This window comes from Trichechus manatus, unplaced genomic scaffold, assembly GCF_000243295.1.
Source record: "Trichechus manatus latirostris isolate Lorelei unplaced genomic scaffold, TriManLat1.0 scaffold00011, whole genome shotgun sequence".
NCBI classification, from domain to species: domain Eukaryota; kingdom Metazoa; phylum Chordata; class Mammalia; order Sirenia; family Trichechidae; genus Trichechus; species Trichechus manatus.
In genome coordinates this window covers 12,395,892-12,410,688 of record NW_004443947.1, presented here as the reverse complement: position 1 = coordinate 12,410,688, position 14,797 = coordinate 12,395,892, and the positions used below count along the sequence as shown (strand labels likewise).

The 14,797-nt window shown below is 41.8% G+C and overlaps 1 protein-coding gene across 5 annotated transcripts in view; it reads left to right on the top strand.

Moving 5' to 3' along the window:
- Window positions 1–14,797, top strand: part of TENM2 (teneurin transmembrane protein 2) — a 1,072,759-nt gene that overhangs the window by 887,327 nt on the left and 170,635 nt on the right. For all 5 annotated transcript variants that reach the window (XM_012560118.1, XM_004371224.1, XM_012560117.1 and 2 more), the window contains one exon: window positions 6,495–6,596. In XM_012560118.1, coding sequence (XP_012415572.1) covers window positions 6,495–6,596 — 102 coding nt within the window. The remainder of the gene's footprint in view (window positions 1–6,494; window positions 6,597–14,797) is intronic.

Below are 14,797 nucleotides of genomic sequence, written 5' to 3'. Positions count from 1 at the left end.
AAAAGGTGTCTGGGGGCCATACTCTCGGGGTTTCTCCAGTCTCTGTCAGGCCAGTAAGTCTGGTCTTTTTTTGTGAGTTCGAATTTTGTTCTACACTTTTTTCCAGCTCTGTCCAGGACCCTCTGTTGTGATCCCGGTCAGAGCAGTCAGTGGTGGTAGCCAGGAACCATCTAGTTGTACTGGGCTCAGTCTGGTGGAGGACATCAGGCCTTCTTCTGAGGTGCCTGTGGGTGGATGCGAACCATCAACCTTTCAGCTGGTAACTGAGTGCTTAACTGTTTGTGCCACCCAGGGATGCCTCCACCAAAAACTAGCTCTAGTTAAAACCAGGATTCTGCCCACACCACAGAGGAGCCTCTGTCTCTCAGGAGGATTCAATCAGATTAAGAGCTTTGGTCAGACTGCCGCATAACCTAGGAAATCACTGGGATTTATAAACCTTGGCTTCCTCTTGGTATAATGTAACCAACACTAGTACTCACTTCATAGAGTTATTGTAGGACTAAATGAGATAAAGTCTATAATTAATCACTAAGCACGTAGTAGGGTCAAAAATTACTGGCTATTTACATTAGCTCAGAATTCCTCTTAAAAATCAGGCAAAGCTCAAAATAAAAAAGTTAAAATTAAATCAAGAAAAGGATATAGAACAGAAAAAAAAAAAAAAAAAAAAGATAATATCTTTGTTCCCGAAGTACGTAAAACTCAAAATGCTTTAATTAAGTACCTGTCATTGTTGGCATGCTTTAGTCCTGCTTTTTGTTAGCTATCAGGGAAAAAGCTAAGGCTTTACCTAAAATTCCTTCTTATACATACAGACAAACCCCTAAAAGGGCCATTATCTAGAAGAGATTTTACAAAATTTCCTTAAAACAAATCCCAAGAATGTTACAATCAGATAAGCAGCAGATATTTTCATTAAATTTATTTCATCCTTTCTAGGGTTTTAATCTTCTTTCTGATGATGATAACTGATCGTGGGTAGAACATCAATGAATCAGGACAGATTGTTAGACCCATTTCTCAGAGGAGTAAACTGAGGTTCAGAAAACTAAATGGGTCACCCAAAGTCCCACGAGCATCTAGGCTACATCCATTGCTCTTTCCACAACACCATGTTGTCCCAATATCTTTTAACCATGGATCTCAAGGCCCAGTGGAGAAGACTAGATAGGGTGGTTTCATGAGGAAAATTCAGGTAGATCCAGAATTAAATCCAGCTTTCCTTTCCCACATTCTAACTGAGTGACTTAACCTCCCTAAGCCTCAATTTCATCGTCTGTGAAAAGGGAATAACCACTTCCCTGAAGTGAACGATGATGTTAGTATTATCATGTATATAACATGTCTGGCATAGACTTAGTAGTCACTAAATGATAACCAAAAAAAAAAAAAAAAAAGCCCAAACCCATTGCCACTGAGTCGATTCCAACTCTTAGCAACTCTGTAGGGACAGAGTAGAGATGCCCCATGTAGTTTCCAAGGAGCAGCTGGTGGATTCAAACTGATGACTTTTTTTCGTTAGCAGCCAGGCTCTTAGCCCATTGTTTTTAAGAGTGCGTCTTACACAACGGTTTTTCTATTGACTGCATTTTAAGAACTTCCCTATTGGCCCAATGTATTTCTCTGAGGAATCCCCTGATTGTTGAAAGACCTATGTAAGCCATCCCAAAATTCAGGTGGCATTTCTACAGCAGTGGCCACAACTTCAGAATGGTATAAAATCAGATTGGTTTTGGTACTGACCATAGGAATGAAGTCAATCCTTGTTTTCTCTGCTAAGGAAAAGATTGGCCATATCAGGGCTAGCCAAATGTTCTAAAGCAGGAGTTGGCACGCTACAGCCCATGGGCTGAATCTGGCCCACTGCCTATTTTTGTAAATAAAGTTTTATTGGCTCACAGCCATGCTCATCCATTTATGTATTGTCTATGGCAGTGTTGGTACTACATGGCAGAGTTGAGTGGTTGAGACAGAGACAGTCTGGCCTGTAAAGCCTAAAATATTTACTGTCTGTCCCTTTACAGAAAATTTGCCAACCCCTATGCTAAACCAATGCTATAAAATTTCTATAAGGAAAGTCATTTGAGAAGTCATCCACAGAAAGAAAAAATGTCCAGGATCAAGTTATATACCAATGAGGTGGGGAGGGACTAAGAGTCTAGAGACTAGTTCATAAAAAGAGGAAGCTAGAAACTAATTTGACACTAATGTGAGATGTTGAGATTAAAACAATCTTTAGTTTAGGAACCTGATGGGAGATGCTATACTTTTTGTCATCCCCAAAAGTCTGACATACGTGTAACAGCACACACCACACACAGCAGCTGGCTTAGTTGGGGTCTAAAGGGACTCAGGAATCCCTGGTGGTGCAAACAGTTAATGTGCTCAGCTGCTAACCAAAAGGTCGGAGGTTTGAGTATACCCAGAGGAAGCCCGGAAGAAAGGCCTGGCGATCTGCTTCCAAGAAATCAGCCATTGAAAACCCGAAGGAGCACCCCCTAACACACATGGGGTTGCGATGAGTCATAGTTGACTCAATGGCAACTGTTACTAGTACTGGTACAGGACTTAGTGAAATGGTCCAGAATAACAACAACGGTAGGAACACATGCATAGAGTGTTTACCATGTGCCAGTCCGTAAATTATGCCCTTTGGGTGCTTTAGCTCAGTCAACCCATAGAGTAGTCACGTGAGGTAGGTCCTGTCACTATTCTCTCCATTTCACAGTTGAGGAAGGCAAGGCTGAGAGAAGTTAAACAACTTGCCAAAGGTCACACACAGCTAGTAAGAGGTGGACTCAGGATTCAAACTTTCCAGAGCCTGTGCTCTTAACCACTGGATTTCTTTGGGTTCTGGCCAAATAAATCCCTTTCCCCCTGAACAGCAAGTTTTCTGGGGGATGGATTATCTAGATAATGGCTTCCGCTCTCCATTTCTTCTATCCACACAGACACAGATGATGTGGTGTAGTGAGATGCCCTTCCCCCAGGTCATTACCCTCCCTCGCCTGTTGGAGCTGGGAATAGCAATTCTCTCCAGAGATTTTCTCTTGTCTGGACAGTAGCTCAAAGAGAAAGTCAAAGGTAATCGGCCTAATAGTTGGGCAGACATCTTGATAGAGCAATGATAGTAATTGGCTTGAAATGCAGAGAAAAGAACAGTGTTTTATTTGGTCCAGAGGTTCTCTCACACATATCTATTATCAGAACGTTCTCCATCAAGAGCAGTCAGGAGCGCTGAAAGCCCCTGGGATGTGAAACAGAAGGAAAAATGCTAGACGGGTATCAACCAGCGATCACACTAAATATACCTTTGACTCAGGGAAGTCTTGATGTGTTTTGAGAGAAGCAGCCTGCTTTCAGAGATGAGTTTCATCTCAGGGGACAACAGAGTAGCTTTCAGTTGTAGTCTGAGGCACGGTACAGAGTTAGTGAGGGCCGCCTCCCCTGTGTAAAATTCCGTTTCCTGGGCTTACTCCCATGTCTTGCCATGTTTTCCCCAAGAAAACTTAAACCAAGTTGACAAAATGGAAAACCAATAATATCTCAGTGTTATTATTATTGTTGTTAGTTGCCGTCCAGTCAATTCTGACTCATGGTGACCCTATGTGTGCAGAGTAGAACCGTTCCATAGGGTTTTCAAGGCTGTGACCTTTCTGAAGCCGATTGCTAGGCCTGTCTTCTGGGGCACCTCTGGGTGGGTTTATACTGCCAAAATTTCAGCCAGTAGTCAGCTTAACCATTTGCCCCACCCAGGGACCCTAATATCTCAATTAATAAAACAAACAAACCTGTTGCCGTTGAGTTGATTCTAATATATCAATAGTAATTTTTAATTGAGTGTTGGAGAAAGGGGAGTGATGAGGGTCAGCTCCTTTATATTTCAGCAGTACCCCATAGTTGTCATCTTCCTCAAAAACTGTAGAAATGCTTCAAATTCAAGACCTTAGGAAAAGTAAATGAAAAACATTCTTCATAGCAATTCTTGCTGATTTTGGGTTCTCCTACCCTCCAACACGCACACAAACACTTCAACAACAATTTCTTGAACACCTACTGTGTACCAGGCATTGAGATACCTCTGTGAACAATTCAGATCTGGTCTCTTTCTCACGGAGATGGGTGAGAAAAGATGAAAAAAGGCAATTACAAGTACTTCGTGAACAAAGAGGAACAAAGACCCAGATTTGGAGGAAGTGAGGAAGAAGACACCCAGAAGTTAAATGTTTTCTAAGCAAAGACGTAAGAATAAATATCTCAGGTAAAAGGCAGGGGAAGCCCTCCACCCAGCTGAAGAGCACACACAAAGATCTTAGCCCTTTCCCATGGGGTTGTAGTGGCAAAGAGTCCCATGGACTCACTGCTTTATCGCTGACGTAAGGTTTAAGAAGGGGGAGCCTTGGCCTCAGGTACGTAGCTTTCCACCAAACCATCCGCAGACCCAGATGCTCAGTGATCAGCAATCTCTACCTCAGGGTAGGAGTGACTTCTTCAAAGGTACATTGGGGAATGGCGTCCCTCTGTTTAAGACTTTTCGTTCATTCTCACTGATCTCAGAATGAAATCCAACTCACCCCCATGGCCTTGAAAAGATAGTCTGGAGCAAAGGCATGCAGCATCTCTGCTCACAATGTGTGCAGAAACACAAAAGACCCATGGAGAATTGTCTCCCGACACTGTATAAAATTGCTGGGTTTTGACCTGCATAAATAGGAATTTCATATAGTTTGACCTAATGCTTTTTAAGTGAATGAACAATGAATAAATGTCACAAATAGGTAGCCTCTTGGATGTGTTTCAGCCCACCTTTATAGAGTCACCTTCAAGCAGTTTCAGCTGCAACTGTTAATAGTTAGACATTAAAGAAATTGACTTGGTGGAGTCGATAATCCTTTACCTGATTTTGTAAAAGTAAATGTGCTCATTGAGTTCTCTTCAGAGTGCCAGAAGCCACCTCCAGCCTGGTTCTGGAAGAAGAACACTGAGATGTGAAACACTGTAGAGAGAAAGCAAAACGTCATGGCTTGATTTTTCCGTCAAGAGTGTCAGTAAATGGCAAATTAAGTTTAAAGGAAAAACATGCTTTACCACTCTCAGCTGACTCCACTAGGAACAGTTAGACCTTATAGTTTTTCATACATCACCGAGTCAACGTTCCCAGCTCCCCAAGAGTTGTGTAATGTCACATTCTGGGTGTGGTGGCTTGTATTTTCCTTTTCAGCATCCTAAGAATTGGCACCTGAAAGTCTCTTCTTCTTGTTGTTGTCAGTTGCCATCAAGTCAGTTCTGACTCATGGAGATACCATGTGTCAGAGTAGAACTGTGCTCCGTAGGGTTTTCAATGGCTGATTTTTCAGAAGTAGATCACTAGGCCTTTCTTCTGAGGTATCTCTGGGTAGATTGAAACCACCAACCTTTTGGCTAGTAGTTGAGGGCTTAACTGTGTTTATTTTAATTTAAGGCAAAAATGAGGATGATGATGATATGATAATTTTAAAAGAATATATACAATTCTGGGCAAAACTAAATCAACATAAAATGATTCCTACCCCAAATGAAATAAAATAGTTATGCAGGTTAGAACAAACTTGAACTAATTGATTTTCGTGAAAAATAAGATTCTTAAAAGCAGGGTATAAAAGGACTTCTGTATAACCCGAAGCCTGCTACCTAATGAACCCCAAAATCATACCTAAATTAATCAGTCCTGCGTGTTTGGATTTTTCTTCTTCTTTTTTTATTGTGGTAAAATATATAGGTAACAAAACATTTGACATTTTAACAATCACATGTACAGTCCAGTGACATTAATTATGTTTATCATGTTGTCCAGCCATCACCCTTACCCATCCCCAAATTATACCATCACCCTTAACAGAAGCTCAATGTCCCCTAAGCATTGATTCCTCCTTTCCCCCTCCCTCCCACTCACCCCTGGTAACCACAAATATGCTTTGCTCTCTATATACTTACATGAAATATCTAGGATTTTTCTTTTATTAGAATTTCTTAAAGCAGGTAATATTGTTACTCTACAAATTTGAGACTAAGAATAACCAATGCCATTTTGGAGAATCATCCTCTATAAATGAGGCTAAAAACTGATACCCCACATGCGAAACCAAGTCTTAAATTGCAGGGATGATTTTTAGGGTCTGACAGTGTTTTAAAAAATTTCAACATTCAAACATGGGAGACTTCAGTTTTTAAATCTCGACTTCTTTCATCGTGGCTTCTTTTGAAAAAGCAAAAGTTGCAGCAATGTTAGCGTTGCATTCCTGCCTGAATTAATCAGGTGGAGAGTAGTGGCCTCTTCCACACATTGTCCAATTTGTCCTACTCTCCACTACTCCCTATTGTCTTACATCTGGATTTATGTAAGCATCTGAATTTACTACCACTGGTCATTAAAAATGGTGGTTTGCTGATGGTGAAATTACTTCTCCAGCAGGCAGAGGAAAAGGTAGTCACTGAGTTTCTCTGTTTTTCAGATTCGGTACAGGACTGTCCCCGTAACTGCCATGGGAATGGCGAGTGTGTTTCTGGGCTGTGTCGCTGCTTTCCCGGATTCCTAGGAGCAGACTGTGCTAAAGGTATTTGCCACCGCTTTCCTACTATGTTTAGAAAACAGAACATAGGCTTCTCAGGGCAGAACTGGAAGCACCAAAGTAGCCTTCCCAGCACACTCCCTCCACCTGGACATCCTGTAAGCCCATGCATGCTAGAAGGCCTACCCTTTGGCAGGGTAAGCTTTGATATATGACAATTGGCCAATGTACCTACAGGAGCAGGGCAGTTATCCTTGGCACCAAGGTGTGCTGAGAAGAAAGATTTGCTGAAAATGAGATGACTGGATTTCCTGTAACAGCAGAAGTGAATTACCATCACTCCTTTCTTATAATCATTATCTTCTATGTAATGGAAGATTAAGCATCTCAGGGTTAGTAAATTTCATTCATTCTGGCCAACTATGCTCTTAATCTAGGAAGCGCTATTTATCTTAGTGGAATCAGTTTTAAATTGTATTATTAATTTATCTACACTGCTTTGCACAGAACGGCTGGGGCCCTGGGATTGTTGGGAAAGAAAGAAAATGATTCTCACAAGTACAGGGAATTTAGGGGCTGCATACCTAGCTTGCAAGAGACCTTCGGTGTGACCTTTATACTTTTTTGACCCAATACACACACACGTGTCTCTAGATATATACAAATATGAAATTGAGACAAACCTAGATAACTAAGACACTACCCTACTCCAGTATGACCTTATGTTAGCCTAACTGATAACATCTCAAAGTCCCTATTTCCAAACAGGTCATGTTCACAGCTACCAGAGGTTAGGACATCAACATATCTTTTTGTTTGTTTGTTTTTGTTTTTTGTTTGGGGGGGACACTATTCAGTCTATAACACTAAGAAGTGAATGAGACTTTTTTGTACTTAAAGTTTTGGATGGAAGTCCATGCATGAGACTAATTCCTAAATGATACCACTTACAAAACAATTTTCTATCACACAATAAAGTGAATGGTTTGGTGAGCTTGTAGGATACAAAAGGAACAAGAAATCTCAGGCCTTTTTTTCAGCCTAACTCCCTCTGCCCAATGGCTTATGGGTATATCATCAAAGTGAAAATGGAGCCTGGAGCTCTTAAAAGCGGGCACCTTGCTCAGGCTCTGAGCGGGCTGATAGAGCAAAGAGGACGACACAGGGCATCATGGGCGAGTACTTTCCTAGCGAGGGCTTTAAAGGAAGGAAAACCTCAATCTCATTTGAATGGCGTTTCTTGCGTAATCTAATTTTCATGGGAGTGAAGGCATTAATGAGAGGAAGGACAGGGTCGTCCTTTTATATGTGGCTGCAAATGGGCTGAACACTCAGCTGCACAGGCTGTGAGCTGTAAATGTATATTAACACTGACACACATCGATGTATTATTAATCCTAAAAACCATGTGTGCTCTGACTGCACATCCAGGGACTGGCCTTTTAGACCTAAGTACCCGGCCATTTAAGAACCCTTTGCTCTCAATCCATTTGCAGATGAGCGCCCATTCTGCATTATGGATCTGTAATGGGCTGTGCATTTAGCTGCTTAAAAGGACTCTCGGTGTGTGTTTTGCATTCACCACCTGGACTGCGGCTGGGTGCACACTTCAAGCATGCATTAGCCATGGGTATATAATTGATTCTTGTGAAACAAATATCGAGTGGCTGTTAAGAGTAGTTACTCCTCCACACTCAGGAGGTCTTCCTGTGATCGGGCTTTGACTTGTATATTTTAATTTAGCTGTTGATGCATGCAGAGGACAAAAATGGAAGCATTTAAAGAATATAATTGCCTTCCCCCTGCCTCCACATTTACCCTTGGCCAAGTTGGCTAACAGTGTTAGGAATAAGTCTTGACCTCTTTCCCCTAATGATGCTTCTCCCTTAATGGATACAGCTTATGCTACTTCATTGCTAACACCGTTGTTTTTAGGTACCGTCCAATCGATTTCAACTCATAGTGACCCTCATGTGACAAAGTAGAACTGCCCCATAGGGTTTCTGAGGCTATAATCTTTACAAAAGCAGATGGTCAGGTCTTTCTCCTGTGGAGCCACTGGATGGGTTCAAATTGCCAACCTTTCGGTTAGCAGCTAAGCACTTACCCATTGAGCCACCAGGGCTCCTTGCTAACAACACTAACTTTCCCCTTATCTAAGCCTTTATTTCCCCAACTTTGATCTTTCCTGTACCACCTTCTTTATTTTTTGCCAAATTCATGAACCATCAGCCTTGTTATTTACTTAACATATTTCTTTAAATCAACTCATTATGTTTACATAGATAAATTTATTTTTAAAGGAACTGTGTCACAACCCAAAAATAAAGATGAGAAAACTAGAATCAACTGCCATTAAAAAAAAAAAAATTAGTGTCTTAATTATCTAGCACTGCTATAACAGAAATACCACAAGTGGATGGTTTTAACAAACAGAAATTTATTTTCTCACAATTTAGGAGGCTAGAAGTCCAAATTCAGGGTGCCAACTCTAGGGGAAGGCTTTCTGTCTCCATAGGCTCTGGAGGAAGGTTCTTATTTCTTTGAGCTTCTGCCTCTGGGCAGTCTTCATGCGGTTTGGCATCTCTCTTCCCCCATCTCTGCTTCTCTCGCTTGCTTGTTTAATCTCTTTTATATCTTAAAAGAGATTGATTTAAGACACACCCTACACTAATTCTGTCTCATTAACATAACAAAGACATCCCATTCCCAAACAGGATTATAACCACAGGCATAGGGGTTAGGATTTACAACATGTTATCTTTGGGGGACACAATTCAATCCATAACAGATAGATAGGCAGACAGATAGATAAACTGTGTTGAGTCAACTCCAACTCACGTCAGCCTTGTGTACAACAGAGCAAAACGTTGCTTGCCCAGTCCTACATCATCCTCACAATTGCCAGCATGTCTGTGTCCGTCCTTGTGGCTATTGTGCCATCCATCTCACTAAGGGTCTCTCTTACCCTCATTGACCCTCTGCTTCACCAACATGATGTCCTCCTCTAGCAATTGATTCCTCCTGATGATGTGTCCAAAATACACAAGTCAGACAATAATCTGTCGTGATTCGTAAGGTTTTCATTGGCTAATTTTCAAAAATAGATCACCAGGCTTTCTTCCTAGTCTGTCTTAGTCTGGAAGCTCAGCTGAAACCTGTCCCCCAAGGGTGACCCTGCTGGTACTTGAAATCGCTTCCAGCATCACAGCAACACACAAGCCAAAACAGTATGACAAGCTGACAGACCAGTGGTGGTAGGAAGTGTTAGTGCTGCCTTTAACCCCATCAAGAGATTAATATTTTCACTGTGATAGCTTTCAAGCCAAGCCAGCTCCAACACACTTATTTCCCATAAAGAATCTGGAAAGTGGACCTGAGCACTTGTAAACCAGCCTTACTTCTACAGAGACCCAAAGCTGCAACATCTCATCTTATTAATACTGGATCCTAAAATTAACAAAATTCTCTAGCTACACCTGTGTGATGAAGGGAGCCATCGGTAAAAATAGGCACATGCAGATTATACTGTACCTGCTACAAGGGGGCAAATCTAATGATTAGCACCTGCTTTACTTGTGCTATGTTAACCTGTATTTCAGATTGTTTTGAAATAACTACGAATAGCTATTAAGTACTAAATATGTATCAGGCATTGTGCAAAGTACTTAATACATAACCTCTTATCCATCTTCATAATCAATAATGAGATGAATTCTATTGTAACCAACCCTCCTCAGTTTTTAAACTTTTTATTTTTATATCATTTTAGACTTACAGAAAAGTTGCGAAAATAGTACACAGAGCTTCTGTACATAGAGTTCAGCCAGGTTCCCCTAATGTTAACATTTTAAATAGCCATAGTTCAATTATTGAAATCAGGGAATTAACATTGATGCAATGCTGTTAACTAATTTACAGATTTTTTGCTAGTTTGCCCTTTTTTTCTGGTCCAGGATCTAGCCCAGGATCCCACGTTGTTGTTGTGTCTCATTAGCCCTCTCCAACCCACGGAAATTCCCTGATCTCTCTTTGCCTTTCATGACCATGGCCCTTTTAAAGAGTACGGTTCAGTTATTTTGTAGTATGTCCCTCAGTCTGGGTTCTTTTGGTGTTTTCTCATAATTAGATTAAAGTCATGCATTCTTAGCAAGATGCTGGGCCCTCCTTAGTGCATGATATCAAAGGTGCTCCTCAGATAATTAACAGGGAAAAAAACTGTGGATGTGTGTACATGAGTGTGTATGGGTGTGTACAAGTGTGTGTGAGTGTATGCAGTTGTGCGTGAACATGAGTGTAAGCATGTGTGTGGGCAAGTATGTGTGTGAGTGTGCGTGAACATGAGTGTAAACATGTACGTGAGTATGTGTGAATTTGTATGTGTGAGTGTGTGTGTACCTTTTTTCCCCCTAACACATAAGGCAGAGAGGCAGAAGGCTCTATCCCATTGTGTCCTGCATAATTTGTCAGTCTTATTGAAACAACGTGCGAGCCCCAGAAGCTCCTAAGTGTTAGCAGGAAGTAACCTGGAGCAGACAGGATGAGGTAATCCCATCAGCCAGTGAAGAGAGGAAAACAGCTGGTCCTAAGTCTCCTGCGGCCCAGAACAGTGAATCCATTTCCCGTCTGGCTCCTTGATTATTTCCATTCTTTCTGGATCAAAACCTTTAGGAGGCCCTGAGCACAAGGTCCTCCCTGGTCACAAGTACGTACCCACCTCTCTCCCTTCACTGATGGCTGTACCCGGGATGTCTTGACGTCTGACAGTTTCTGCTACTGCAGGCAGCCAGCAGACTCAAGCCCTTCTGCCAGGGGGAGAATTTGCCACGTTAGCAAGCAAGATTCCCATCACATCCCAGTGACTAGGTATGTGTCCAAGTAACAGAAATACGGATTTACTCTATTGACCTTGTGCTGTGCCTCTGTGCCCTCAGATGCATGGTGCCAGCGGCAGCTCCTTCTTATGAACCTGCCAGTCTGCATCAAGCATCAGAAGACGCCCTAGCAGTGAATGGGGGAATTGATCAGCATTCATTCTGCAGCCCCGCCAGGCTGGGGTCCTAAGCAGCTCAAAAATCAGAGGAATGTATAATGGTTCTAACATACTTGTTCCAAGTCAGTTGAAGGGAATGACTTATTCATCACGCCACAAATATTTACTGTATGCCTACTATGGGCCCTACCACCTGGCGGTTTGTCATACTGTGGTGGCTTGTGTGTTGCTAGGATACTGCAAGCTATGTCACCAGTATTTCAAATACCAGCAGGGTCACCCATGGTGAGCAGGTTTCAGTGGAGCTTCCCAACAAAGACAGACTAGGAAGAAAGGCCTGGTATTCTACTTTTAGAAATTAGCCAATGGAACCTTTATGGGTCACAACAGAATATTGTCCAAAATAGTGCTGGAAGAAGAGTGCCTTAGGTTGGAAGGCCCTCAAAAGACACATTGGCCACCACAATGGACTCAGGCATAGCAACAATCATGAAGATGGCAGAGGACTGAGCAACATTTCGTTCTGTTCACATGGGGTCCCCGTGATTGGAGCAGACTGGATGACAGCTAACAACTATGAGCCAGGTACTGCACTAAATTTCAGAAATAAACAATGATGAGCAAAAGAGCTGTGGGCCCTGCCTTCTGAGAGCTTCCAGTCTAATGGATGTATGTGAAAAGCAAGTGGGAAATGTATCTCCAAGTCCAAAATGCTGTGTTGGAGACTTTGAATGCTAGAGACACGACTTAGGAGAAGATAAGGAAGCTTATGTAGCAGTGAGGTATGAACCTATGAGATTAGCCAATTAGTATCAAAGAATGTGGAGGAAATCCTGAGGAGAAAGAACGTAGTAAAGGAACTACGCTAAACAGTGTTGTTCCGTGTAGAAGTGCATTAACTGTGCAACATAATGAACAATCTGTCCAGATTCAGAGCTTGAGTAAAAATAGCAGTTCTTCCCCAGTAATTTGTACCATTTTCCTGTCCAGCTCTAATTGTGCTTATTATTCAAGTCACTGTTTAGTCTACTTTATTATTATTCCTCTTTCATGGCTTTCTCACCGTTTTAATGCTATTTGTTGTGGGTTAGAGGTTTTTAAATTATTACTCCTTTGTCTTTCCTTTGAAGGTTTTTCATTTACTTAAGGTGCTTCCCTGAGTTGTTTGTAAAGCAGCCTTGTATTTAAAAAGAGATCCGAGGCTTCCAACTTTTCTGTTTTGACATTGGCTCCTGAGATGGCTTCTTTGGGCTGGGCCGGAGGCCCCAACCTGCAGTAGAAACTTTACACACCAGAGCCATAGCTGTTAGGGAATGCATGTTTAATAGCCATTAGAAGCGAGAACTCCTGCTGCTGAACAGCTGTCAGTGGAGGCCCAGAAATGCTACGACCACGAAAACATAAAGTCTTCTCTCTAGGGGTTGCTCTCAGCTCCTACGCAGTTTCTTCCGAGCTTTGAAAAACGAGAATGGCAATCCTGGCATTTTTCTCATGTTAATTGGCGACTGTACCCATTACCCAGTTCTTAATGGCCAACTTCTAGCTCTAAAATCAAATTATAATCATCATCATCGTGTCGTTGTTGTTAGCTGCCGTCAGGTTGTCTCTGCCGACTCATGGTCACCCCAGGTCCAACAGAATGAAATGTCACCCGGTCCTGCACCATCTTCACAATTGTTGGTGTGCTCAAGTCCATTTTTGCAGCCACTGTGTATTTTGAGTGCCTTCCAACCGAGGGGGCTCAACTTCCAGCACTATAGCAGGCAGTATACTTTTATGATCCATGACATTTTCATTGGCTAATTCTCAGAAGTAGGTCAACAGGCCTTTTTTCCCAGTTTGAATTAATCTGGAAGCTCTGCTGAAACCTATCTACTGTGGGTGACCCAGCTGGTATTTGAAATACTGGTAGCATAGCCTCCAGCATCATAGCAACACACAAGCCCCACCCACCCGGTACAAGAAACTGAGAGAGAAGTGTGACATCATCATCATGGCTGACTTTTATTTAGCTCTTACTATGTGCCAAGCACTGTACTAAGCATCGACATAATTATTTCATTATCAGTTGCCCTATTTTTTTAATTTTTATTTTTTTGTGGTAAAATATGTATAACTTAAATATGACATTTTAATGATTTTAAGTTTACAATTCAATAGCGTTATTCATGATGTTGTATAATTATCACCACCATCTATTTCCAAACTCTCATCTTCCCAAACAGAAACTCAGGACCTATTAAGCAATAATTCTCCCTCCACTCCTCTCCTCAGCCTCTAGTAACCTCGAATCTATTTTCTGTATGAATTCGCCTATTCTAGATATTGCATGTAAGTGGAATCCCACAACATCTGTCCTTTTGTGTCTGAATAGCACTACTTTATAGGGGATTATTATACCATTTTATAGATGAGGAAAATGAGACACAGAGAGGTTAAGTAACTTGCTCAAGAGCACTCAACTCGTAAGTGGTATTGCTGGGATTCAAACCAAGCAGTCCAACCGGTACCCTTAACCATTAGACCAGCAAAGATATGGACCTTAGAAGATATGAGGCATAAAGATTTGCTTTGGAGGCAGTTTATGTGGTGGTTACACACTAGAATTCTGAGTTTGAATTCAAGAAAATTGTTTTCTAGGTAGAAAGTTACAGAGCTGGCAGTTGAAACAAAGCCCATCGGACTTCAGAGCCTGCTGCTGTTACCCACTCTCCTTCCAATCCCCCAGATTTCAGTCCATCGCCTTCCTTATCCCATCATTTCCCAACTCCTATTTCATTGACCTCCTACATTCTCTGCTACATTTCTCCTCTCCATCCTCACAGCCACCATCTCTCCCTGATGGCATTTCTTGATCACAGCACCACCAGCGTTCTCCCAGACCTGTTAAGAGCATGTCATTACTCTTTTCAAACACCTTCAGTGGCTCCCAGTTGCCTCCCAAAATGGTTTTCAATCTGATTATAAGAAGTATACTGGGGACTATTGTTCAGAATGCATATTCCCCGGCTCCTGCCTGATGCCATCCAATTCTGAATCTGTAGAGCTGGTATATGGTTCAGGAATGTGCATTGTAACAAACCTCCCAGGGGACCCAGATGCAGGTAGTCAGGGGGCACATTTTGAGAATAAAGAATCCATTTCTTTTTTTTTTTAATTTTGTTATTGTACTTTAAATGAAGGTAAACAGAACAAATAGTTTCTCATTAAAGAGTCAGTACACAGATTGTTTTATGACATTGGTTAACAACCC